The 25,902-nt window shown below is 36.2% G+C and overlaps 5 protein-coding genes across 8 annotated transcripts; 1 reads left to right on the forward strand and 4 right to left on the reverse strand.

Moving 5' to 3' along the window:
• Positions 1–816: 816 nt before the first annotated feature.
• LOC18026480 (calcium-transporting ATPase 4, plasma membrane-type) lies at positions 817–7,199 on the reverse strand. 3 transcript variants are annotated; one of them, XM_006411361.2, is made up of 7 exons: positions 6,868–7,188; positions 4,303–4,357; positions 2,259–4,192; positions 2,019–2,174; positions 1,765–1,936; positions 1,385–1,683; positions 817–1,299 (listed from the first exon to the last, which is right to left on the reverse strand). In XM_006411361.2, exons 1-7 carry the CDS (start codon positions 7,036–7,038, stop codon positions 997–999), a joined length of 3,090 nt encoding a protein of 1,029 aa, XP_006411424.1. In that variant the 5' UTR covers positions 7,039–7,188; the 3' UTR covers positions 817–996. The 3 variants fall into 3 exon arrangements, with proteins under 3 accessions (XP_006411424.1, XP_006411423.1, XP_024016710.1); XM_006411360.2 differs by lacking the exon at positions 6,868–7,188 and adding an exon at positions 4,506–4,925 and having other exon boundaries at positions 870–1,299; XM_024160942.1 differs by lacking the exon at positions 4,303–4,357 and having other exon boundaries at positions 870–1,299; positions 6,868–7,199.
• Positions 7,200–8,370: 1,171 nt separating this feature from the next.
• Positions 8,371–9,749, reverse strand: LOC18026481 (mitochondrial acidic protein mam33). The gene is made up of 3 exons (XM_006411362.2): positions 9,571–9,749; positions 9,028–9,359; positions 8,371–8,792 (listed from the first exon to the last, which is right to left on the reverse strand). Exons 1-3 carry the CDS (start codon positions 9,682–9,684, stop codon positions 8,621–8,623), a joined length of 618 nt encoding a protein of 205 aa, XP_006411425.1. The 5' UTR covers positions 9,685–9,749; the 3' UTR covers positions 8,371–8,620.
• A 91-nt stretch (positions 9,750–9,840) lies between these two features.
• On the reverse strand, positions 9,841–14,919 carry LOC18026482 (nuclear pore complex protein NUP93A). The gene is made up of 15 exons (XM_006411363.2): positions 14,752–14,919; positions 14,538–14,629; positions 14,218–14,284; positions 13,784–13,843; positions 13,592–13,681; positions 13,033–13,296; positions 12,695–12,790; positions 12,480–12,614; positions 12,240–12,293; positions 12,054–12,137; positions 11,835–11,921; positions 10,857–11,759; positions 10,583–10,764; positions 10,207–10,498; positions 9,841–10,116 (listed from the first exon to the last, which is right to left on the reverse strand). Exons 1-15 carry the CDS (start codon positions 14,851–14,853, stop codon positions 10,039–10,041), a joined length of 2,586 nt encoding a protein of 861 aa, XP_006411426.1. The 5' UTR covers positions 14,854–14,919; the 3' UTR covers positions 9,841–10,038.
• A 449-nt stretch (positions 14,920–15,368) lies between these two features.
• LOC18026483 (transcription initiation factor IIB-1) lies at positions 15,369–17,541 on the reverse strand. The gene is made up of 7 exons (XM_006411364.2): positions 17,037–17,541; positions 16,588–16,612; positions 16,362–16,491; positions 16,136–16,266; positions 15,955–16,043; positions 15,797–15,873; positions 15,369–15,712 (listed from the first exon to the last, which is right to left on the reverse strand). Exons 1-7 carry the CDS (start codon positions 17,387–17,389, stop codon positions 15,579–15,581), a joined length of 939 nt encoding a protein of 312 aa, XP_006411427.1. The 5' UTR covers positions 17,390–17,541; the 3' UTR covers positions 15,369–15,578.
• A 3,017-nt stretch (positions 17,542–20,558) lies between these two features.
• On the forward strand, positions 20,559–22,738 carry LOC18026484 (EGF domain-specific O-linked N-acetylglucosamine transferase). Of its 2 annotated transcripts, none has more exons than XM_006411365.2 (3): positions 20,559–20,988; positions 21,113–21,190; positions 21,420–22,738. In XM_006411365.2, the coding sequence occupies exons 1-3, from the start codon at positions 20,799–20,801 to the stop codon at positions 22,637–22,639; spliced, it is 1,488 nt and encodes a 495-aa protein (XP_006411428.1). In that variant the 5' UTR covers positions 20,559–20,798; the 3' UTR covers positions 22,640–22,738. The 2 variants fall into 2 exon arrangements, with proteins under 2 accessions (XP_006411428.1, XP_024003937.1); XM_024148169.1 differs by having other exon boundaries at positions 20,567–20,988; positions 21,113–21,208.
• The last annotated feature ends 3,164 nt before the right edge of the window (positions 22,739–25,902 follow it).

Consider the following 25,902-nt stretch of genomic DNA (forward strand, 5'->3'; position numbering starts at 1 on the left):
CATTAATAATACGATTAAGTAAAGGGTTTTAAAAATAAAGCGTTTTTACTTCCAGAAATAGAAACTATCGTGTTGAAAGGTCCTTAAAAAGTTTATGTTTTAAGGAACTTTTCGTATAATATAAGCACTTTTTAAAAAAGTATTATGCAAAAATTATGACTTTTAGAAAGCATTAGGCAAAGATAGTATTCTTTCCACCCTTTTTCGACGTTTTTTTAACGACTCTTTCTAAATATGTATGCAGAGAATACATTTACATTGAGGTGAGACGGTGAGATAGAATTTTTTTATTTTATGTTATATGATTTTTCATATCTAATGAACATGTTTTTCAAACGAATACGCGTTAACATTTCGAATAGTGGAAAAAATGATATACATATATGACATATACGAGAAAGTAGATGTTGTCAATATTTCTAAATCTACAAATAAAACAAAATAATCTCTCCATATATCGTAAACACGTCACTTGATAGATAACATTCCACTTACATATGTCTAATGCTATTTTACGTAGATTTACAAACATTAGCAAAACAATGTATTTACGATCGTTGATCAATGTCAAATATGCTTCTCACATTAGACTTGTTGTTTTTTTTTCTCTTTTTTGACAATAGAGTTGTTATGTACATACTACGTATATAAAACAATTACATACTACGTATACAAAGCAATATACAATACTAAATATATACTTTTGTTTCTTCATATTGATTCACTTTTCCCTAGGTTACTACCTCTTCACTTACCTTGAAGCTGAAGTTATCTAAGATCGCAATGAAACTCAGTTGTTGCCCAAGAATAGCGGCGTTAAGAATACAGAGAGAATCACATTAGAACCATAAGTTCGAGTAGGATTGGTGGAACACAAAATTCGAGCTAATCGTAAAAATAAGGATTTGCAGTATCCAAAGTAAGCAAAATAAAAAATTACATAGTTGAGAATCAATGTCCTGATAACAGGGGAAAAAATTGAACATAGATACATTATCAGGCAGAATTGGAAGAAGGACCAGAAGGAAGCAGCTCGTAGCCATCATGATGGTGACAAGACTCGACGGGTATGCATTTGAGGATAACGGCTACAATCATGCTCACTGATCCTATCAAGATTGATAGTAACCAATGTTGCCAGCTCAGTGGAACGGTGCTAGCAAAAGCTCCAAGAAACTCCACTATGATCACTTGAAACACTACGGTCACAGTCATTACCCCTGTGAACACCCAGCTATTGAACATTCCTTTGAACACATTTATCTTCTCTATCTCTCGGCTATTGATCTCATTGAACACCTAATAACCATTTGATTTCTCATGTTACTTACTTATCCATTATATAAAGGCTTACCTCTTTAGTTTTTGTTTTTAAGATTGGTACCTGACAAAAGACGAAGGAGTTGAAGATGACTGTGTTAAGAACGGCTGTGGAATCAGGGCCGTCAAGTTTGAGAAGAGATTTGCCTGCGAAATTGAGAATTCCCAAGACTATCAACTGGTAAACGCTTTGACCAGCAATGTTTCTCCACATGGTTTTGGTGATGAAGCTAGCTGTTCTAGCGATTGGTGGACGTTTCATTAAACCTTCATTGGGAGGTTCTGTGGCTAAAGCCAATGCACCGAGTGTGTCCATGATCATGTTGACCCAAAGCAGCTGCACAGCTGTTAGTGGAGCAGATCCTGAAATATATCAAAAGAAACTGTTATAGCGCAAGTCCATGACAAAACATTAAAAGGAAGGTCAAGTTTAAATGTTGTTACCTGTGATGCAAGCAGAGACGAAGTTGATGATGAGAGCTACGACATTGACGGTTAGCTGAAACTGAACAAACTTCTGAATGTTTATATACACTGCACGTCCCCATCTAGCCACATTTACTATCGTTTTGAAGTTATCGTCCATGATGATCACATCAGCATTCTCTTTTGCAACCTGCATATTGGGAGAAAAGAAACGTTTATTCTCTCGTTTTTCTGATTAACCAAACCAGTAACAGAGAATATCTAAGGTTTACCTCTGTTCCAGCTATTCCCATTGCAAGTCCAATGTCTGCCTCATGCAATGCAGGGGCATCGTTTGTTCCATCACCAGTCACTGCAACTACTTCTCCAATCTTCCTCAAGTTGCTGACTAAAGTATGCTTGTCCAATGGCAGAGACCTAGCCATTACCTGAACACAAACAAGTCTAAGATTTTCTACAGACAAAGTGAACAATCACAAGATCATTTCTATCTACCATTTCTGTCAAAGAACCTGAATTTTGGGTATGATGGCTCTCATTTCATGAGGAGGCAGATCTCGGAATTGTGAACCTTCTATAGCTAAACCTCCTTCAGTAAATATGCCACACTCCTTTGCAATTGCTTTAGCTGTGCTTATGTTATCTCCAGTGACCATACGTACGGTGATTCCAGCAGCTTGACAAGTCTGAACGGCTTCCCTAACAGCTGGACGTACTGGATCCTTGATTCCAACAACTGCTACCATTGTGTAGCCTCCATCAGGAAGGTCTCCACTGGGAGCTTCATCTAAATCTTTGTAAACCAAGCAGAGAGTCCTCAGAGCCTCTGAGGCAAAACCCTCTATGACATCAGAGATATTCGAAATACGTTCTTCAGTTAGTGGAACGGATTCTCCATTCGAATCCACAACATTCTCGCACATTTTCAACACTATTTCAGATGCACCTTTGCAGAAAGCACGTGCACCACCTCCAGGAAGAGCTATAAGAACAGACATTCTCTTCTTGTCTGAATTGAACGGCTCGATCTTGAGTATCTTATGCTCTTTACGCTGCGCGACAAAGTCACCTCCTAAATGCAGACCGAACTCGAGTATTGCTCTTTCTGTCGGGGATCCTAGGATCTGAGTGTTTCCATCTTTATCTTTAACAACTTCAGAACCAGTGTTCTGAAATATGCCCTGCAAAAGAATACTCTCAACTTCTTCTGATAGTTCCAAATGAAATCGTTCTTTACTTCCTTCTTGACGCTCCTGAACCTTATCACATATCCATACTTTGTTGACCACCATGTGGTTAGTAGTTAAGGTCCCTGTCTTATCAGTGCAGATACAAGTAGCGGAACCCATAGTCTCACATGCAGCGAGATGTCTCACAAGTGCCCTGTCACTCATCAGTTTTTTCATAGCAAATGCTAAACTTAAGGTCACAGCCAGTGGCAAACCTTCTGGTACAGCAACGACAATGATGGTTACAGAAATCGCAAAGTAGTCAAGTAGAGTCAGTGCATCTTCAGATGACCAATTGGTGAAGCTACCAGCCGTTGCTTTCTCCAAGACAAACCTTATGCACAACACCACAAATGTAAGCACAGCGAAGCTTAAACCAATCTTACCAATGATCGTTGCAACCCCATTTAGCTTCACCTGCAAAGGAGTCTCATCTTCTCCACCATCAATTAGCGTCTCCATCAATTTCCCCCACTCAGTCCTCATACCAACTGTTGTCACCAACATTTTTGCAGAACCGTTTTGAACTTTAGTTCCTGAAAGCAAGAAAGGCTTCTCTTTTTCCACACGTGAAGGTTCACTCTCTCCCGTTAAGCTTGACTCATCTATCTCCAAGTTGTATCCAGATATAAAAACCCCATCAGCTGGAACTTGATCACCAATAGATAGATGAACCACATCTCCAACAACCAAGTCATGAATGGAGATTTCTTGTCTGTTCCCATCTCTAGTGACCTGAACAATAATCTTCTTCTTCTCTCGATCCAAGTCCATGAACTGCAAAGATTGCTTGTAGTCACTGATCGCAGTAACCATGACCACCAAGAGTATACTCAGCAAAATACCAGTCCCATCATACATTCCTTTTGGAAATCCTTCTGTGGCAACACCAACGCCTATTGATACTACAGTACATACCATAAGGATGATTAGGGTTATGTCTTGGAGTGCTTCCCAAACAAACATTAAGAACGATCTGGCTGGTTTCTCAGCGTAACGATTCTCTCCAAAGATCTTTTCCCTGATGGGGAGTTCGCTTGAGCTAACGCCTTCAGTGAGAGATACAGATAATTTCTTAGCAAGTTCTTCAACTCCACCATTGTTTGACAGACTCTTAGTGTTATGATTGCGAACCATAGATGCAAGTTGATCTGCTTCGATAGAAAATCCTGCTTCTTTAACCTCATCAGTGAGTTTGTATTCTGTCCGAGCAGCAGCTGCACAAAAATACAAAATAAGAAAATAGAAAGTTAAACATAAACCATATATTAATTAATTTGATAAACCATATGCATCTCTCTAAGAATTGCAGCACTGGATATCTTACCATCAATGAATTGAAGAGCAGCCTTTTGTACATAGAAAGCAACTCGGATCTTTTCCTGGTTATGAGAAAAGAAAGTGAGCTAGTAGATAAAACACCACAACATGGGAATCTTTGGTCATTCAAGAAATTGAAGAAAGATCGAACAGTTTATGTGGTACAATCAATATACGCATGACAGATAACCAAAAAGATCCATTGCTTACTGAATTTTCATTTTGCTTTTTAAGCCAGAGTGAAGCTCTCTGCAACACCAGCTAACTATTTTTGGACGTCAATTACATCACTGATCTAACAAAACACATCTAAAACTGATGTAGCTCAAAATGTCTTCGGATTTGAAGCGCAAATCAAAATCAACAATAGCATTTAACTGCTTAATTATCATTCACCTCACTAAATTATGCATTAAAACCTGAGTTTAGATTTCGAGACGAAAATAAAACTGACCAAAAAGGAAAGAGAATAAGACCAACATGGGTTCATATCTAAAAGAATCTCAAAAATGCTTCTTTGAATGGTTTATGGCAAGTGGACAAATAAAATTGATATGAATACACACCTGGAGAAGCTTCCTAGCAACTTCCTTACGCTAAATAATTGCACACAAGAAGTCTAAGAGACTGTCGTACTCGTACCATAAGTCAAAAAAATTTTAAAATAAAAATTGATTTATAGAAAATAAAAACTGCGATTCTATTATATAATAGGAGAGTTTTCTCTCCATTTAGAGTGTCCACATCAGCAAATCCATAAATTTTAATATTAAAACATATTTAAAAGGTGCATTCAATACATATATTTATACTTAATATTAATATATTTAGTATAATTAATAATTAAAGAAAATTGTAATACTAACTGGATTAAAATTATATAGATTTTATTATAAAATATATATTATTAAACTGAAAAAAGAGTTAGAGAAAATGATGATACTCAAAAAACCCAAAAGTTGATGAAAAATAATAAAAAATAGAAGAAAGAAGAGAGATCAAAATATATTAAAAATATGTAAATAAAGACGAAATAATATCATAAAAAGAAGAAGATGTAAAACTCGAAAACCATGAAGAGAAATTTGAAAAAAAAAAAGACGAAAGAAGACGAAACTAATGAAAAGAAATTTTAGAAAATACGAAAACAAAGATGCTAAAAATAAGAAAAGAAAACATAAGATAAAGATAACAAACTATGAGAATATAAAGATAAAGAATGAGAAAAAAAGAAAAAAAATATATACATATGATGAATTAACTGTTCAACAGTTTTAAATAATAGCAGATTAAAAATAATATTTTTCACAACGCACAAAGTATAAATTAAAAAAATAAAAATAATGTTTATAAAAAATAATTAGAATCACACAATAGTGATACAAAATATAAAAGCACACAAAAATAATTAATAGCATAATTAAAAGAAATTTGATCATATATAAAAATACTAATAAGAATAACTAACAGAACATAAACATTGTTAACACAATGCAAATATAAAAAACAACTATTAAATTAAGAAAAAAAATTATCAAATAACATGTATTTTAAAATATAGCACATAAAACAAATAAAAACACAAATATAAACTAAAATCCGCGCGGACTCAACTCTAGTGTCATATAAAAAAGCAGATGTATTGGTACTAGAATTCGTCCTTTGGTGTTTGGATTCAGGCGTTAAGATTGCCAAGAATAGTAAAAAAAACTAAAAAAAAAGGTCGGACTTTTATGGGCCTCTCAAAAATTGGCTCATATTCTTAAGTAGAGACAAGAAATGATCCCACTTGTAAACACACACTAGGACACTGAATCTTGACGCAACTTGATGTCACCATAATGTGCGTTGGCAATTGAAATTGTTATCTTTATTTGGCTTCCGCAATTGAAAATTACGTACACAGATAACGCCGAAAGAAATCAGTCATCATTAGGATATTAATTCGTATTTCCCTGAGTTGTGTTCAAAATCTCCATTTCTCGGTCATCGAAGTACAAGACTAGCAACTTCTCTATTACGCCCAAATTTCAACGAGCAGAATATATTGTGTATATTGACTAAAAATGGAAAGAAAAAAAAAACTGAAATAGATTTTCATGAATATCATAAAAGAGAAGTACAACATCCATTTCTTTCTATTTTGTGCTTTCCTATCTCTTTGGCTAATTAAAAGTAGTGGGAAAAAGAAAAGAAATTTACTTTGGCAAAATAGAAAAAAAAGGTGTTTAATTTAAAGATCAAAAGTTAAAAAAAAGCTGATTAAACTTTGAAAAAATAACAACTAAGCCTTTCTATTTATAGTCATTTCCTACGGATCATCACTGGCAAAAAAAAAAAAAAAAACTTTCAATGAGTAGAATTAGTTAAAACATTTAACCAAATAAGTTTCCCAAATATTTTAAGGCTTTTACTCTGAGAGAAAATCAATCATACTCAAGAAAATCAGAATCATAACAAAGAAACGATGGAAAGAGCAGAACCATAATCACAATATTCCATTGGTTATGAACAAACGACATCAAGAAAACAGAAACACCAAAGAAAAGAACAGAGAAAAAAAATCCGAAACCTGGATCTGGTGCCTCTTAGTCTCGAATTCAACGAGCTTATCGAGGTCGCGGATGTTACGAAAACGACGAGCACGGTTCTTCACAACAGAGACTGAGGACCTCCATCGCTGACGCGCTTCCAGCGACGGATTCTTAGGGTCAACCTCGAAATCCTTGAGCAAATTCGACATTTCTCAATCTATCTCACTCCTCTGTTTCTCACTCTGTCGGAAATCGACTGAGAAAAGCTGTTTATGTACAAGAGGATAACTTCGCCGGCGCGAAGGCAGCTGATGAGAGAGAGACAGAGGACTGAGCCTTCTTTACACTTGTTCTCTCTAGCAATGGGTCTTCTTTGTGAAGACTGATGGTTGCATTTTATAAATGACCCAAACCCGACTCGTATCAGTCGGATCGTATACTCGGGTAGGGCCCATATTGCCTTCATTGATTTTCATTGTCGTCTCGTCTCATTCTTAAACCGGGATCAATCCGACCCGGGCGAATATATTTTTTTTTTGTCTCTGCATTGAAGCCTCAAGATCTATTGCTTTTTATTTAACCAATTTGCTATTATCTATGATATGTCACGTGTGTAAGCTACTAACGATAACATATTTGTGTTTCCGAGAGTGATTAAACATATACAATTAGTAAACAACAATTATACGTCCTACGACTACTACCATCAAATATTGTTTTAGTTTTACTGTGATTCATGCAACATTTTTAAGACTTTTGACTGGTTGTACTAATGGAAGTGCTCTTTTTTTCAGTAGCATTGAGTTTGACTCAAAATTCTATATTTGTTTTCACCAATTAAGAATTTCCTTTCCTTTTTGAACTTTTTTTTGCTGATGAGCAGAAAAAAGGGTATTTACGAGAGAAAGAGAGAAAAAGAAAGAAAAAATTCCTCTACAAAGCTTATGAGGATGGAAAAGAGAAGAATATATTCCTCCAGAATTCATTTTCTTTTCCTCTTGTTTTTTTCTTATGATTCCACTTGTTATTATTATACAATTGTTTCATAGAAACTACTCGTCTGAAAATTAACAGTCGTCCAAGATTCGGCAGATTAAATTTGTAATAACAATTGATTGAAAAAAACATGTTGCTTTAGTTTAGTTTTAGTAAATAATGGATAAGAAAAACCCTCAGACGGGAGAGATGCTTGGATCGTGGAGCACTTGGCGCTGCCGTGGTCGGAATTTTTGTTCTCATTCGTCTTTTTGGTTTTTGAAAAGTTTATTTTTATTCCTTTTCTTCTAGCCTTTTGTTACTTCCAAACCTTTACGGCTATGGAAATTGGAAACCACAAAAAAAAAAAAAAAATCAAATACATTTTTCGGTGCATACATGTCACCAAAACTTTTACCCAAGATACTACATTTCTTGAATGTAAAACAAAATTTAGAAACGAAAATATACCCCACACAATGTGAAATTTTAGAGCAATCGAAGTTCTTATCAGAAGTCAAAAAAATTTCTGTGTGAATAATACATGTAGTATGGATATGAATTATTCCTTCAGAAAAACAAATCATTTGGGAAAAACCAAGCTTGCTTGACGATTTCCAAAGCATAACATTTGGGGTCCCATTTGTTGGGAATACACTGATACACTCTATTTTGTCAATTAAATTCCTGAAAAAAAAAAAAAAAAAAAACCATGGCAAAGCTACATAGAAATAATGTTACTCTCAGGGTCATTACCATTGCAAGAAAATTCCAAGAAGGCAAAAAAAAAACAAATGAGCAAATGAAGTGAACAGGTCACGGCTTTAGAGAGTGTGACATTGTTGATTCAAGCTTGCGTAACCAGTTAACGTACTGATCCTGTTCCTTTTTGTTCAAATGACACAAGAGGAAATTCGTTAGGCTTTCACCGATTCCCTTCGATGTTAGGTAATCCCTCAGTGCAGACTGTAGTTTGGGATCCAATGACCTAAAGAACCAAAAGAAGAAGAAAATGTCATTTATATCGAGAAAAATTATAAAGACATAACGATTCTATATAGACATAAGAATCAAAGAGTGCCATTCGATGAATTTGGTAAGTTTTCAATAGTAGTTTTGCCATTAAAAAGAGGAACTTGTGTAAGATTCAAGTAACTTAAACACTAAAGAGCAGAAGAAAAATTTGTGAGATTGATATGAGCTCAGATATTAAGTGATTATACCTGTAAAAGCCCTCTTCGTAAGTCGAAGAACGCGAAGAAGCTAAAGAGCGGATAAAGTAGGCTCTTTCGATGTTAAAATCAGAGCTTGATCCTAATTCAAAAACCTGGCAATCAAACTTGAGGATGGAGCTGATTCCAGGCTTTCTGATACACACTTTGGCCACAGCTTCCCTGGGAAATGTTGTATCAGCTTCTTCGACGACTTCACGTTGCAATAAAGCTGAGACCACAACTTCCTCGCCTGAATCAAATCGTCTCCTCAGAACAATATCTTGACTTTCCGAAGAATCCCAATCCAATTTGAAATCTCCTAGACTACCGGTCTCAGCTCCCTGGGTTCAGTCACAAAGCAAAATCACAAATCTACTTAAAAGCCATTTAGGGGTTTAAGCGAGCCAACACCAAATTCGTCCATCTCGGAAACACGAATTCATCATCTCAGAAACATTTAAGAGTATTAGAGCCAAGGTCGAACAAATGTTGATCGAGAACTCAACTGAGAGATTACTGAGAGAGAGAGAGCGAGAGAGAAAGAAGGATTACCAGGAAACGAGGATTGGAGAGTTCGTGACGAATTTCAGATTGGAGGATCTCTAGCAAAACGCCATCCTCAACAATTTTGAGCCCTCGTTTCAGAAGCGATTTCACCTTCCTCATCTCTCTCGCGTTAGACACTTTTCTTCTTCTCTCCTCCGAAACCGGCTTTTCAATCAAAAAGAAAAAGTAATCCAAATCGTTCGAACCCGGTCCGGTTCGGTTTTGTACAGCGAGGTTCGCATTAACGAATTTTTTGGATTAATGGTCTAAGTGGCATTACCCCCACAAGTTCGAATCCACAAGCCACAATTTTCATTTTTTACATATTATCCTCAATATATTTCCCATACGAAGGCCAGTTATAGGACTAATGAAGACAAAAATTGAGACAAAATTTCACATCTGCTTTTCTTTAAAATTTCAAATTTAAGACAAGATTTAAGACAACAACTTTGGAATATGAGCCAAAAATGTTCAAAAGCTTCGAGCCACCTTCTCGTACAAGTCACGAGGCCAGTTCCGGTGCGTGTTGCTTGCAAGAAACCCAGCAATCTGCCAAAAAAAAATCAGAGAGTAAAGTTTCATGGATTTGTAATAACATAGACTCGATCAAAAATATATGTTTTTCGTTAGTTTATGTACCTTTGATCTCATGGCACGGATCGATCCATCAGTGTCAGGTACATTGTCCAGACAAGTTATCGCAACTTTGAGCAGGTCCGGGACACATGTCTGGAAGTATGGAGATGCGCTCTGAAATATATCAGTGGTTGCATCGGGCACTCTTGGATCAAGTTGAAGAAATGGAAGTTTCGCAATTTCCCTCAAAGCATCCAGATGATTGCCTTGTCTACCTAACTTGTGGATCGATAGTATTGCCTCGAGCTCTCTTAGTATGGTTTCTTGTTCCAGCACTCGCTCTCTTTCCTGAAGACTGTGAGTGCCAAACAAACTCTTTGAGCACATTGTCAACTTGAAGCAAAGTAGATAAATGATTTCTAGCCTGCAACAATATTACCTGACTTCAGGGTAATATTTGTAAGTCTGAAGAATATCGTTTCCCGCGAGGATAAGCCCTGATGTTCGGCTTTCACCATCCAACCTTCCACGGGCAAGAGAACAAATGGCTTCAGATAGACACCTGTTTATAGTCTCCAAGGCCGCCGAAAATGCACCCACTCTCTTCTGTATTTCGATGGACTGAGAATATGGAAAACATTGTGAAAGCTCTATTAAAAGATCGAGACAGAGTAAGCTCTAGGCAATGTAAGATGGGATTAGTAGCTACTTACTTTGTCATATAATCCAGCATCTTGACATTGATGTGCAGCTTCAATCAAGAACTGTTGTCTCAATCTAGAATCAGGGAAAAACCTTCCAAGCTGACCTTCTTCACCAGAACCTCTTGCCCCAAGCAAAAAGTAAATACCACCCTCTCGCAGAAGAATCTCAGTCAGTAGCTGCTTCAGCATTAAGTTTCTCTGCCTCTGTTGATCCACATTACTTCTTCCAGACCAAGCTAGTTGTCCCCCGCCTACAGTAACAGCAGCTTGTGCATAATACTCTACCGTCATTTGGAGATCCCCGTGATGCAAAAACATTGACCCATATTGCCTAATCATGCTAGATGCCTCAGCATTAGCATCCATCACGCTTAGTTTGTGGCCAGTCCCAGAGCCTTCAGATAAAACGGAATGGTCCACTAGAGAAATAGCTATATGAACAGCATCAATATTATACCCTCCGTCTCCTGCCTCTTTGGATAAGTGCATGATAGCGGGAAGCAACTGAATGCTGAGAAGCAAAACATATGGATATACCAAGGGGTCTTTTCCGTTCTTCGTGTAGTATGAAGGCTCAAATTTATTGAGATAAGCCTGAAGATCATCTAAACTGTACGGCGCGAGGCCATCATTCAAGACCACAGATGAAGATCCACCAGCAACGTCTCTGATGCATGATAATTTGAACCATAAGAAATCCTCAATTGTGTTGAAGAGTGTCGACAGATCCCTCAGTATGCGCTCAATTTGCCTGCGGGAACCAGAGATGATGGTGTAGAGTAGGAGTTTCTTCTTGTCATATGCGGTTCTACCCAACCGGTCACCCATTCTTAGCATTTTCTCACATTCTTCTGATGCAATAGCTGCAGTCTCTGCAGCCACCATACCATCTGTGGTAATCCACTCTGTAAGCTGCAAAGAGGAAAGGTAACCAAAGTGCTGATTCCAAAACTCTTGAAGATATACTAGGCTCTAAAGAAGACCTACCAGTGGTGCAAATTGCTGAGATGACCGAGTTGATCGAGCAATATCCCTAGCTTCCTCGTAATACCCGGTTCGTAAGCAAAAGTATATCTGAGATTCAAGAGATAGATATCAATTATTCCAAACAAACAGGCCTGCAGGTCCACAATGTCAACCTCTACATCTCAATTAAATGTTGAGGACGAAGATTAAATTCAAAGTGCAAGAAAAATTATCAAAAACCTGTTGCCAAGTCGTATCAACAGGAGGCTGCCTACGGGCATCAGGTGAATCAAAATCTAAAATTCCATATTCTTTCAAACGAATCTGCAGAGTAGAGAAAACAAGAAATAAGAAAGCTAAATAGCTGTTAGAATTTTGAAGTCTGAACATCTGATGCGTTTAAGCTCTATAAAGTCTGAAACTAACCCGAAGGAAAGCACGAATTCTTTGCAAATTTCCAACAGATCCACCTAGAGAAGCCTAAAACAGGATTAGAAAAGCAAGGCATATGTCAGAATGATTATCAACACTTTTGAAATAGAATTGAAAGATCAAGGATTATTTCAGACAGCACCCAACCAGTTGAATTAGAGGGTAATCAAAAGATGCATCGACATACATGTAGAATCAACTACAAAATAATACAAACGAGACAGAATTGAATACTTGTGTAGGGTGACTTTGAATTGTGTCCATTATATGTTTCTCATGCCCACGTTGTAAATGACGTCTTGCACCTATAGCGAGGGACATCCTCTTCGAAACACCCTGTCGAACTGCTGAGTCTTCACCTGTTATTGCCTGGAAAATTTTTGTCAACAATCAGAAATAATTTGCATGAAAACGAAAAAAACAGAAATAGTTTCCGTTCAAAAGATTACCTGAACAAGCTGCCATATTTTCTGCATGTTGACTGACTTTCCACGAGTTACCTCAACACCAAGAGATTCATAAGCGTCCTTAAAACTCATTGCAGGCTATACAAAAGTATGAATTGGGATCAGTAGCAAGAACACCCAAACAATAAATACTGTATGTAAATCGTCATCAAAAGGTAGAATGCATACAAATAAAAAAATAGGGAATTCTAGCTGGACTTCTAAAAGTAGCTGAGGAAAAAGAATATTTTTCAGCTGTACTCAAACGGGATCTTGATTCTTAAGCAAAATGAACAAGTACTAAATTTCAAGACAAGGTCTAGGAAATGAGAAATCCGTACTCTAAATGGCAAGCCTCGTTCTCTTGAAGTGTTAAGTTTCTTCACAACCTCTCCATAGACATATGCTTTTTTCTCATGAATGGGTATGCTAGCCAGAGCCACAAGTTCTTTGCCTGGTGTTGAGGATACTCGAGGACTCGAAGCCACCGGCACTAGTTGACCAGCATTAGCCTCTCTGCTTGTATCAATCATATTCGTCTTAGGTAACATTGATATCCTGCTAAGGCTCTGAAGGAAGTCACGTTTTTCTTTTCTCCAATCCTCCTGTCATTTCAGATTCACATCCAATATTTGAAAAATCAGCATGCACATCCTTCTAAGATATCAATAAGCAAATTATCTAGCCAACAAAAGCCTCCTTCAATAGCTAGTTGCATGGTTCAATCCGTATAGACGACTATTAAGTAGGAAAGAACAAAATACGCGCCTCTATTTCAGACAACTACTGACTTATCAATGTTTGTATGCAAAAGCATACTGGGAAGAAACAAAAGTCTAGGAGGAAAAAGAAAGGAAGCATATAATCAAAGATGGAAATATGGATAGACAGAATGCAAACCTCCAGCACTTTCATCATGTAATCATTAAAGCTTCGAACATTATCCTTTTGGCCTTCTTGTATAGCTGATACCATAGCCATTTCATGAACCTAAGAAAAACAAAAATCACACATCATAACGGTCAGTGATCGTCAAGAGAATTAATCTATAAAAATAGTAAACTTTAGAAAACCGTCGAGAGATGGAAGTACCTGTTGCAGGTATTCTTCGACGCTTGTAGCCTCAGCAGGGAACACTTCCTCAAATGTTGTCTTCAAAGAGTATCAAAGAAAGAAACATCACGTAATGCCGGATTGAATAATCACAACTGAAAAGCAGGCAGCAAGCTGAGAGATGTGTAAAACACAGTACGACTCCAACTCCTTACAATATTAATAAACGGACCAAAGGACAAGGTCATGAAACAGCAACTAGTCATGAATCCGTTGGCTAAGACAGCTAACGAAGGAGATTTTTTTTTATATGAAATATGTATTACCTCAAGTAAAAACAAAACTACCTATTCATATTGTACTTTCTTATCTCAAAGCAAAAACCACCAATATACAAAGTAATCGTTCAAGAAACGTATGCAGCCAATAAGCTTAGTAAGCTAAGATGAATTATAGAATAAGAAAATCTTCACCTTCAATTCAAAAGATTTTAGATCACGAGCTAGTTGCTCTGCATTGATTCCCTCCCGTGCGAGTAGTCTGCAAAACTCGAACGAAAATAAACACACAGAATCATCTCTTGCTCGTGGGGACTAGCTACTCCCTTTTACAAGTTCAACAATGGAAGATAAACAATTTCTACGAAAAAACTAACTCAAAGACATTGCTACTGTTTCTGGCACTACGGACTTCGGAGAATTTCATTTCCCCACCCCCAATCAAATACCAAGTGGCTGAGAAAAAAAAAAAACTGAAGCAAAAAGCATTCGAGGATTTAAGAAAAAGGGATTACCTAGTGGCAGCAATAGACTGAGAAGGAGCTTCATTCCTTAGGGTTTTAGCTTTGAGCTTCTTCGATAACGCTTCCAATTGATCTAAATTTCTCTGATAGCAACACAGACATAATTCAATCGTACTAATCTGGAGAAACAAACATGACAAACGAAATCCGGAGAAACCAGAGGGAAATCGGATGAGAAGAAAAATAAAAGCAGCGGAAAGCGAACCTGAAGAGGAGGAAACTGAGACGAAGGAGCAGCTTGCTCCAAAAGCTTCGAAGAAGAATGGAGAAGATCAGTCCAACCACTCATCTCTTGGTCGTTCGCCATTGTCAGTCGGAGAAGCAAGGAGAGGGTTTTTGGGATTTAAAACTTTTTTATTCTCTGTTTTTTTTTTTATCATTTATGTTTTTTACTCTTTCAGTAACGAGCTCTATAACTCTGTAATAGCACAAGTAATTTCGCTATCATATGGGACTTTTTTTTCTTTTGGTTAAACATGTGGACTTTTCTTGCCCTAATTATTTTTAGTTTTTTAATTATTGTAAAATGCACTATGAGATATTGTACTTGTTTTTTTTCTTTTTTTAGATTTAAGTTGTCAGAAAACCACAAAATCCAAACTCATTTAACGTTGTCTTGGCGTCTGAAGATGTAACATGTAAAAATTATTGTCGTGAGTTTTCATGGCTTTTTATTACCTTTCGGCCACGGCAGTTATAAAGCTTTACCTTTCGGCCGTGGCAGTTATAAGTTTTAGCTTTCAACCACAACAAAATGCGAAGTCTTCTTCCTCGCCATTTTTCTTTCTTTACGGAATACGGATAACGATTGAGAAATAAAAGTGAATCAAAAACCTTCTTTTCTTACTATGAAATTTTTGTTTTTTTTTTTTTAAGTCTTAAACGCATTACAAGAATTCTTAACAAAGGACTCCAAAAAAAGAAATTGAAAAAACCAAAAGCCTCTCTACTCGAGACAACACTTGCTTTGTATCTTCCTCGATAGAGATATATAGATAGGTCTCTATTGCATTGATGAACAAAGAAAGATTCTCAAGGACTTGAGAGGTTTTTAAGGTCCTCTTCCTTAGCATACCAACTTGGTGCTATCTTTGTAAGATGAGGGTACAAGTCTTTGTATGAATTTCTTATCGTCCCTTCTGCTACTCCTGTCGCTAGCGATATATCTGCACCCCAAACATTAACCAGTCTGAGATTTCTTCTATACCTCTGTGCCCGAAACAAAACATACAAAAAATAACCACACAAACCTTTGAGTGGCTTCTTGTCTTCAGAAAGCTGGGTTATGATATATATAACTACTGCTGCTATTGATATTGGACTCCTCCTGCAAGATGCCAATAAAGAATCTGTAAAGGTTCTGCTGTGCCTACTAAGCAACGGAATCTGCGAATGAAATGAAATGTACCGTATATCAAACTCCTCAGATTTTGCCACAGCTTCCTGAGCAGCTTTAACCGCTTGATGAGACATTCCAAGGTTAGAGCAGAACCTTCTCTGCGATATCAGCAAGAAGAGAGCAATGTTAATACAAGGCAACAAACACCAACAGTAGCATATCAAGTTAAAGGTATCGAGTCAAAACCGACCATGAAATCACCAGCGTGTATAGTTCCCAATTCCACAGACTGGCCGGTCTCCAGACCCAATGTTTTAACTATGTAGTCTTTTGCTCGTCCAATTTCCTTCTTTGTTGCTCCATTGGCAACAGAGCAGATTTCTATTCACAAGGTTCAGGAATTTGATTGACTTATGGCAAAAGCTAATATCAAGAGGGAACCAGACTCTCTCAATTGATAAACCTTTGAACTGTACCCTTAATAGTCCGTGGCTTGTCCTCCTGTCTACAGGAAATGTACAAGCAGGCTGCAAAGAGTGCATCCTGATTCCTTCCTCTGCTTGACTTTTGATCCTCCAGCCTCTTAAATATCTCATTAGCCCGATCCTACATATCAGAGAAAACCCACCAAATCCGTAAATAATAAGCTTCAAAATCACATACTGGATACCACGCAAGATTAACAAAGATGAACAAGCTTACCTTGATAGTTGCAACAAGGTTCAACCTGGAAAAAAAAGGATCAACAAGTAAGTACTCTCACACGAATCTGGCAATATTGATAAACACTATACACCAAAAGCAGCAACATCACAAAAAGGAACCCCCTTTAGTTATGTTATTGCCAATGCGATTTCTTAAACGAGTGATTCTTTGCAAACAGGCATCAAGCATGGATAAATCAAAACACATAAGCAATCGGAATCAATGAATGGTAATACTTATGAAGGAGGTGGATCCGCCACACAGAAATCAGGACATACAAAATCAATCTCCAAGCTAGAAAATTACTCGTATAAACCAGGAGACACCCGCAAATACTCGTTTAGCTCTAAAAAGGATCCGATCCAATTCTCAGAGCCAATACGAAAATCTGCGAGAAAAGGATCTCAAAAGGGAAATTTAGCGGAATCAATCAGAATCGGCACTACCTCTCGGACATAGTGGCAATGGTTTTAAAAGCTTGGATCAGGCCACGATCGGAATTGGCGTTACGATTCTGCCACCTCCCGAGAGAATTAGACAAGAAATCGCCGGAGGCACCGTTGGGCTTTGCGATTACAGTGGTGAGAGCACTATCGGCGAGAAGAGGGTTGGTCGGACCACCGACACGATTTGGATCGCTGTTGGAGGACTCATTGGCGAAGGTACGCCACTCGGAGGTCTCATCGATCGAGTGCGATTCCAAAACCAAACCACACTCGGAGCAAAGGGTGTCTCCGGCGGAGTGATCGAACACCAGCTCCGTCTCCCTCTTGCAATCCGTACAATACGCATCCGACATGATCAAGGAAACCCTAAATCAACCACACAGAAAAACCCTAATAGATCTTAATCGGTTACAGATGTCCTCCGATTTCTTTCTTAGTCTTCTCGTCTTCTTCTTCGGAGAGACAATTAATGCAGAAACGCAACACGATGGATATGTGGAGAAGAAGCAGAGAATCCGTAGGTTTGTTTCCCATTTTATAGACAAATGAGATTGGGGAGCAATTGGAGATGTATTGAGGTGCACCTAAGCGAGAAGATCTGGATCGTAGCTTTTAGTGGGACCCATTAATAATCAATCGGACGGTCAGTTTATTTTCTCCAGCGATTGACGTTTGTTTTTTTCTTTTTGTAGCTTGCTTGTCCGTTTTAGGAGGACAGAAGAAAAAGAAACAAGTGACTTGTTAGGGAAGTCATACCGGTCGCATGTGTTGGATTTAGTTGGAAGATATTACTACAAGCGTTTGGATATAGGAACGAATATAAACTTGTCGTGTTTGGATATAGGAACAGATATAAACTGGCATTGACTTGGTACTAATCTTATCCACATTCGGGTCACTAATTGTCCCATTGAACTTGGCTCAGTATACATTCAACATACAGAAAACCAAATAATATTATTGGGTAATTTTATTCCTCAAATAGGCTAGACATTAGTACGTGAGACATATTGATATTTTGCTCTGAAGTTGACGTATCACCCCTTTCTATACGTGTCTTCACAAAATTTATAGACTAAACTACTAAAATCTGAATACTTAAGATTTTATGATTAAAATATGAATACTAAAATATGAATACTTTGGATTTATATCCATGTTATATGAGTTCACAACCTTTGGAAGAAGAAAATCTATATATAAGACCTTTTAACAAAAAAAAAAAATAATATCTAAATATACTCAGGAAGTCAGGTATAAGTATTACATTTAGGACTAAAATCTTTTATATTTAAGTTATGAATCACGCAAAGGGAGAATTGTATCTAATGTTTGTATTGTTTACAAATAATCATTAAGTGTCTCAGATTCGAATTTAATTACTTGTAAATCTATGCCGTGCGAATATATAAAGGGATTCAATTTGAACATCGTTTTTCTGGTTTTCATTTACCAAATTATGAAACATTCGGGCATGATCAGCCAGAAAACCAGTATGCAAATAAGATGGATTGTCTGCTTAAATTGACTCATGTCCATCCGGCAATTTTGGCCGTTTTGCAAAAAACATAACTTCTTATGGTTGCAAATTAGAGAGCTTTTTTGAATTCTATCTATTTTTTATTTTTTCAGGATCTCCTATCTATCTACGAGCCGTTTTTACAAGCTCCTAGTTCTTTTTGGGGTATTAAAAAGCTCCTAAATAATTTGTATTTCAACAAACAAAAAAACATTAATAAAAGGAGAGATTCATGCATAGAGGCGAGCGTAAGGAACTCAAGAAAACACAGTGTTAAACTTTGTTCAAATTTCAACTAATAATACCAAATCGTTAGTGACTATAATTAATTTGTATGCTTTAACATTCGCTTCTGAGTCGTTTATTTGAGTGTTTTCAATGTGAAAATGGCAAATAGTTTAATTAGCAGAGTAAGGCATGTGAATAGCCTGGGATATATAAGAAATATGTAGTTGCGAGAAGATGACTTTACCCACTTGGGCAAACATATATTCACCGGTTCATATCGAATAACAAGAGAAATTTTTATTTGAATATGTAGGTTGATAGTAGGTTTTCTGTTATTTTTAACTAAATTACGTAGTAATAGTATAATTTATAAACCACACAAAAACATAAATTTACAGAATACAAAAGCAATAAAACCCCGGAGAAGTATACTAAAATAAGGTTTTCGACGTAGAAGATGACTTAAGTTGTATTAATTCATGTTTAGCATACGCGAGCGGCAGCAAATTAGTCAGTATAAACACCATAAAGGAAACCAATTCACCAATCTATATACTACCTTTTTGTGATTTGTTGGTGAAAAAGAATCAAATTAAACCACAGTTTGAAAAAGGGAAAGAAAAAAAAAGAGAGCCGTTATGGTGAATTTGCACATCCGAGTAATCGATTAGCCTTGAATTAAGAGAAGAATCTGAGGAGACCGCGTCTTCCTAATGAAAACTCATTTTGTTTGATTCCCTGAATTCTGAACCAACATGTGGAACCATTTTCCAACAATGCGGCGGCCTTGTGTCGAGGACTTTATAATTATATTTAATCTTTACCATAAACACAGTACGTACTATATTTATGTTTGTGTGTTTTACCTTAAAAAAATACTGTATTTATGTTCTAGTGTGGCCTATAAGATCATCTATGCTTAGATGTCCACTAAGCGGTTTAGACATTAGACGTTAAGCTACCATCTAAAATTCTAAATAGCGCTTAACATATTTCTTATAACATTGGATACTTCTCTTTAGCTACTTCAATACAACAACAAAAAAATCATTATCCGACAATATGCAGGGCATAAATTTATATAAAAATGGAACATAAGAAGAGAACAAAAAAAATCTAACAATCTATCGTCTGAGTTTTTGGAAATCAATGGAACTTGGAAGGGTTGACATGTTCATTTTATTTTTGCATTTTTTATGGTAAATAATTGCTCTAATAATCGGCAAAGATACAACTCATTGCCTTTTGTAAAGTAGCTTATACATCCCAAAATTTATTGTCAAAGCAGATGTTCGGCGTTATGCACATGCCACATGATCAACAAGAATCTACATATGAACCTTTAAACTTGACGCCGTTTCATGCCCACGTGACCAAATGCTGTGCCGTTTTTTGTGTAACTTCGATTCCAATCGAAATAATCAGTCACTAGCTTTCTTCTTTGTTTCCCTATCTCACCAAAATAAATTCATTAATTGTATGATAATTGTAGGGGTAAATTCACGCAAAAAAAAAAGAGAAAAAAATCGGAGGTACGATGTAACCAAAAAAAAAAAAAAGGCCTAATTATTTGACTTTGACCAAACACTTGACAGCCATCTCCTCTCTGTGGTTTCCGTGTTCTTACCAGAAAACCAGAGGGAAGTCCACTAAACCCCAAATTTTTAAAATCCTTACAAAAAATATTTAAAATAATTCCTTTCATAGTTTTACTCGTTTAATATTTGTATGTATATATATGCTTTATGTATAATAATGTATCAAAAGTCTTGCGTGTCTGTATCAAAAGTCTTGCGTGTCTGTATCAAAAGTCTATCTTTAAATCCTCAGAGACACCTCTCTTTCTATCCTTCCTCCCGAAGAAAAGTTCTTTATTTGTGATTATAGAAATTAGGTTCCGGTGAATTCCTTTGCGTTTTTCTGAATCGACACCAAATTGATCAAACCCTTCGTCAAAATCAAAACTTGGGTTCTGGGTTTGTGCTTTTTCCCTCTCTTTGTACTTCCCTGAGAAGATGGTTCAGTATCAGAGATTAATCATCCACCATGGAAGAAAAGAAGAGAGGTTTAGAGTTTCAGTAGAGGAAGTTGGTGGCTTGAAGAGAGCTAAACAAAAATTTCTCTCTCTTCTCTTCCTCTCTATCCTTTCTTTCTGTTTCGTCATGTCTCCTTACCTCTTCGGCTTCTCCACTCTCTCTCTCCTAGGTATGTATGACTATCATCTCTCTCTCACACACACAATCATCTTTTTTTTTTTTTCTCTTTAGAGTTTGTATTTCTGTTTTTCTTCTGTTTTATCAATCATCCTTCTCTTCTTCCTCTTCCGCAGATTCGTTTAGCAGAGAAAGCGAAGCTCTTAGTTCTTACGAGCCATCCACTGCACCTCTCTGCTCAGATATCTCCAATGGTTAGTGTATCTCCAATGGTTAGTGTTTTAATTTATTTTTCAAATTCAATCCGAAATTGTTTGTTTACGAAAAGCCAGAAACAGTTCTCTTTTTCTTTTGTTAAAAGAATCAAGAAACAGAACAGCTCTTTTTCTGTTGTCTTAATTTAGAAATTAGAAACTAAAACTTTGTGTAATCTATGAAAAACTTCCACAAACTTACGGTTACTGATTCTTCAAATCTGTGTAGGAACCATTTGTTGTGACAGAACCGGATTGAGATCCGACATCTGTGTAATGAAAGGCGATGTTCGAACAAACTCTGCTTCTTCGTCAGTATTTCTCTTCACATCCACCAAGAACAACACAAATCCCGAAAAGATCAAACCTTACACCAGAAAATGGGAGACTAGTGTGATGGACACTGTTCAAGAACTCAACCTCATCACCAAAGATTCAAACAGTTCCTCAGATCGTGTCTGCGACGTGTACCACGATGTTCCTGCAGTGTTCTTCTCCACGGGAGGATACACCGGAAACGTTTATCACGAGTTCAACGACGGGATCATCCCTTTGTTTATAACTTCACAACATTTCAACAAAAAGGTTGTGTTTGTGATCGTCGAGTATCACGATTGGTGGGAGATGAAATACGGAGACATCGTCTCGCAGCTCTCGGATTATCCACTGGTTGATTTCAATGGAGATTCAAGAACACATTGTTTCAAGGAAGCTACTGTTGGTTTACGTATTCACGACGAGTTAACAGTGAATTCTACGCTAATGGTTAATGAGAATCAAACCATTGTTGATTTCAGAAACGTTTTGGACCGAGCTTATTCGCCTCGTATACAAAGCTTGATTCAGGAGGAAACAGAGGCGAAAGAGACGACAACAACATCACTTGACTTGAAGAAGCCGAAGCTGGTGATTCTGTCAAGAAACGGTTCCTCGAGGGCGATACTAAACGAGAATCTTCTTGTGAAGGTAGCAGAAGAAACCGGGTTCAGTGTCGAGGTTCTAAGACCGGACAAAAGAACAGAGATGGCTAAGATTTATCGCTCGATGAACACAAGCGATGTAATGATCGGTGTACATGGAGCTGCAATGACTCATTTCCTTTTCTTGAAACCGAAAACAGTTTTCATTCAGATAGTTCCGTTAGGGACTGATTGGGCGGCAGAAACATACTATGGTGAACCGGCAAAGAAGCTGGGATTGAAGTACGTTGGATACAAGATTACACCGAAAGAGAGCTCTTTGTATGATGAATATGGCAAAGATGATCCCATCATACGAGATCCGGATAGTCTCAACGATAAAGGATGGGAATATACGAAGAAAATCTATCTACAGGGACAAAACGTGAAGCTTGACTTGAGAAGATTCAGAGAAACTTTAATTCGTTCTTATGATTTCTCCATTAGAAGGAGGTCTAGAGAGGAAGTTCCTCGTTTACTTGTTACATAGAGAAGAATAAGATGAAAGTATACCATTCTTTTGTAAAGTTTTGAATGACATTTAAATTCTTTATTTATTTGGTTTATGACGTAATTAATAATTTACTCATCATCATATATACAGTTTAACTTCGTCCTAGCAATTAGTCAAAATATGAATGCTATAAAGCCTATAGGTTTATCTTATATGTTTATTTGCATAAACAACAGGTAAAAATGTTCACTAAATGATGGATCAAGGAAGTTCTGATGAGGAATCTACTTTTTCGCAGTCTTATAATAAATGTGGTGGAAGTGGTGAGGACAGAGCGGAGGAGACATGAGCTCTAGATATCTCCATCTCTGCTTTAGCTTTGTGTAAAATGCGGTACTTATATATATATATATATATATATATATGTGTGTGTACTCATTGACAGATTTCTGTTTTTGTGACTTAGTATATATGTACTACTGATAGTGTAACTTATAACATTTCCTACGTTCCATATGTATGGTTTAATTAATTTATTGTTAGTGTAAGATATTGTTTCAAGACTCAAATTTCTTATCCCACTATGTTATGGGTTATAGAATTCAAGAGTTTATGAACATATTTTATTTGAGATAAGAGATATGATATGCTAAAACTAAAATTTTTATGCCAAAACTTTGTTAAATTTGTGTTGGTTTTGAAAAAAAAATCTTTCCTTTCAAGATTTTAAGACTTAGTTGGTTAGTTCAAAACATTTGGTCGAACTGCTGTTGAGTTTTGTGAGAGTCGCAATGGTCTTTCGAAATTTTATGTGCCAAAACACTGTCTAAGAAAGGTTTACCCATCATCACTCAGTTTTCTTCATTATTGGGTAATATGCTTAACGGTGGCTCCAATAGGCACATGGTCACCCAAAAAAGTTCTCTCTTAACAAGTTTTTAAGCTGATTTATCTAAAACTTCACTAATGTCATCAATACTCTGGTTCGATTAACACCATGTCTCCGAGGAATCTAATTTTTGCCTTGTGCCACATTTTTTTTTAATCTTTCTTGTCTTTTTTTTTCTAACATTGACTTTTTTTCTTCTTTTACGTTAATTAAAGGAATCATTTTTCCTTGTTAGGATTCCAACAATCTATTAAACCTTTATTCTAACAGTATTTGGGTAAAACTACAACTAGTATATTTCTCCAAAAAAATTGCAAAAATGTTATACTATGATAATGAATACCATATGTTTTGATTTAAAATTAAAGGATAAAAATTATATTTAATGGATTGAGATTGTTTTGTATGCATACATACTAGTTTCCTAGCTACTTATCGATATATGTCATTATAATGATTAACCAATATATAGTATAAAATGTATAATATGTTTGAAAAAAATTTGGTGGAGTTTAAAAGGCTTCTTTGGCTACAAGGAGACACCAACATTCTGGAAACTACACGTTGCATGGTTCGAGAAGAGAAGCTCCTCGAAATTTACTAACCAACATTTGCTATAAACATTTAAACAATGATAGATATAGCTTCAAATGCTTATCGTAGTGGAATTCAATTAAAGATGTGTCAAATGACTGAATGAGTCGATAAAAGAAACCACGTGTCATATCAATTGCGGTTTGTTACGTATTCAGGTAACCAACATTTTACATATCAATATATCATGAACGCGAGGAATCGTATATCTCATATTTGGAACCGCCCAAATTTCGTCACTAGCCTCCCTTTACAAATTTATCCATTATATAAATGTTTTAGCAGTTTAGCTAGTACTTTTAGCTTAGAAAGTTAGAATTGTTATGGTGCTAAAAAAATTAATTGGTTTTTCTAATGAAAGCAAGGTTACGTGCGAATTTATGGGTACATAGTGGCATCACACTTTAAACACATAAAAATATAAACAACAAAACATGCGCACATATATAATATATTTATGTACATATTGTTACAAACACATAATTATAAAAGTTGTTGTAGTTCTCTACTTACTTTGAGATGTATTGAACACGTATGTAGATTTTTAGTGTGCTTATCTTCTTTGTCTCGATATTCCTTTAATTAATTTCTAAATCAATATTGACATTTCAACGTAATACGAGATCTTGAAGACAGTTGAAGTATTCGTAGTTGATGTTTTCATACTTTAGTATGTTCTAAATTAGCAGGGTTCAATCAAACTGTCTAATTAAGCAATATCAGTTAAGTATGGCTAAGAATTATCGCTCGATGAGAATAAGCGATGGAATGATCGATCTACTTGACTCATTTCCTTTTCTTGAAATCGAAAACCGTTCTCATTCAGATAATCCCGTTAGGAAACGAGTTGATGGCTCATAAATTATCATCTGTTATTGACCATCTTCGGTTAGTACCATACCGATAATGCAATATACTGTCACAAACACAATTCTAAGAATTTTGTGACTCTCTAATAGTTGAACACATACACTTTTGATATATTTACTTTCTTTGTCTCCGATATTCTTTTGATTAAGTTCTTATTTAGAATCGTAAATTCCAATATAATGTGAGATGTTGAATTATTCACGTGATACGTTCATATTACCGTCATCAAGTAGTGATGTTCCCTCCATACACTATAAATCTCATCTAGTTATTATACTAAACACGTACAGTTTACCACACACAAATAAAAAAGAAATCTGAGGTATACGGTATTTTTGAAATACTTAGCTTATGACTCCAAAGGTAGTTAGGTCTCTGCACTATCCTTGATTTAATTCATCCACACATTAAAATCTGCATAATCACGCGCGCGTACTTAAATCTGCATATATGAATGAATTCACCCAAAAAGTTGACATATGGTGATATGGCCATATGCTGTCTTTGTGGTGTTAGTTTACCATGATTGGCTGATTTTTGCGCAGAGGTTAATTTCTTTTTAAAATAGATCTCTCAATTTATTTTGTTTAGGCAAAAACATTTTTCTTTTATTTATTAGCCACATCGCTATTCGGCCTAAAAAAGGCCACATCACTACATACGACCGGGACAACATGGAAATGGATCTCTGCGACACCGTTTAAAGCCAAACAGTTCAACGACTCCAGTTGCGTTGTCCCTTGTCAATATCTGATCCGAATGTCAACATATTAAAATTCATATATAAAGTAAGTTAAAAAGGATTATTCCAAAAGATAATATTTTGTTAGCCCGGTCCATCATAATAGACGGTTGAGATTTTCGAATGGAGGCGAGACTTTGAATGATGATGGTGAATTAAATTATCTTGTAAAGACATATTGAATTATTATAATTTATGAACCAA

The sequence above is a fragment of the Eutrema salsugineum genome, unplaced genomic scaffold, assembly GCF_000478725.1.
Source record: "Eutrema salsugineum unplaced genomic scaffold, Eutsalg1_0 scaffold_10, whole genome shotgun sequence".
In the NCBI taxonomy this organism is placed as follows: Eukaryota; Viridiplantae; Streptophyta; class Magnoliopsida; order Brassicales; family Brassicaceae; genus Eutrema; species Eutrema salsugineum.

Bases quoted from the DNA above. Each gene is read 5' to 3' on its own strand.
- LOC18026484 (XM_006411365.2), top strand. From the start codon at position 20,799: ATGGTTCAGTATCAGAGATTAATCATCCACCATGGAAGAAAAGAAGAG. The intron at 20,989-21,112 runs GTATGTATGACT...CCTCTTCCGCAG, and splicing joins CTCCACTCTCTCTCTCCTAG to ATTCGTTTAGCAGAGAAAGC. The intron at 21,191-21,419 runs GTTAGTGTATCT...AAATCTGTGTAG, and splicing joins CTGCTCAGATATCTCCAATG to GAACCATTTGTTGTGACAGA.
- LOC18026483 (XM_006411364.2), bottom strand. From the start codon at position 17,389: ATGTCGGATGCGTATTGTACGGATTGCAAGAGGGAGACGGAGCTGGTG. The intron at 16,492-16,587 runs GTAAGCTTGTTC...TCTGATATGTAG, and splicing joins ACCTTGTTGCAACTATCAAG to GATCGGGCTAATGAGATATT. The intron at 15,874-15,954 runs GTACATTTCATT...GGCATCTTGCAG, and splicing joins TCTGAGGAGTTTGATATACG to GAGGAGTCCAATATCAATAG.
- LOC18026482 (XM_006411363.2), bottom strand. From the start codon at position 14,853: ATGGCGAACGACCAAGAGATGAGTGGTTGGACTGATCTTCTCCATTCT. The intron at 11,760-11,834 runs GTAGGTCTTCTT...TCCTCTTTGCAG, and splicing joins CTCAGCAATTTGCACCACTG to CTTACAGAGTGGATTACCAC. The intron at 10,765-10,856 runs GTAAGTAGCTAC...CCATATTCTCAG, and splicing joins ATGCTGGATTATATGACAAA to TCCATCGAAATACAGAAGAG.
- LOC18026480 (XM_006411361.2), bottom strand. From the start codon at position 7,038: ATGTCGAATTTGCTCAAGGATTTCGAGGTTGACCCTAAGAATCCGTCG. The intron at 4,358-6,867 runs GTTTCGGATTTT...TCTCATAACCAG, and splicing joins CTAAGAGGCACCAGATCCAG to GAAAAGATCCGAGTTGCTTT. The intron at 4,193-4,302 runs GTAAGATATCCA...ATTTTTGTGCAG, and splicing joins TGCTCTTCAATTCATTGATG to CTGCTGCTCGGACAGAATAC.
- LOC18026481 (XM_006411362.2), bottom strand. From the start codon at position 9,684: ATGAGGAAGGTGAAATCGCTTCTGAAACGAGGGCTCAAAATTGTTGAG. The intron at 9,360-9,570 runs GTAATCCTTCTT...GACTGAACCCAG, and splicing joins TCTCCAATCCTCGTTTCCTG to GGAGCTGAGACCGGTAGTCT. The intron at 8,793-9,027 runs GTATAATCACTT...TTGGTTCTTTAG, and splicing joins TACGAAGAGGGCTTTTACAG to GTCATTGGATCCCAAACTAC.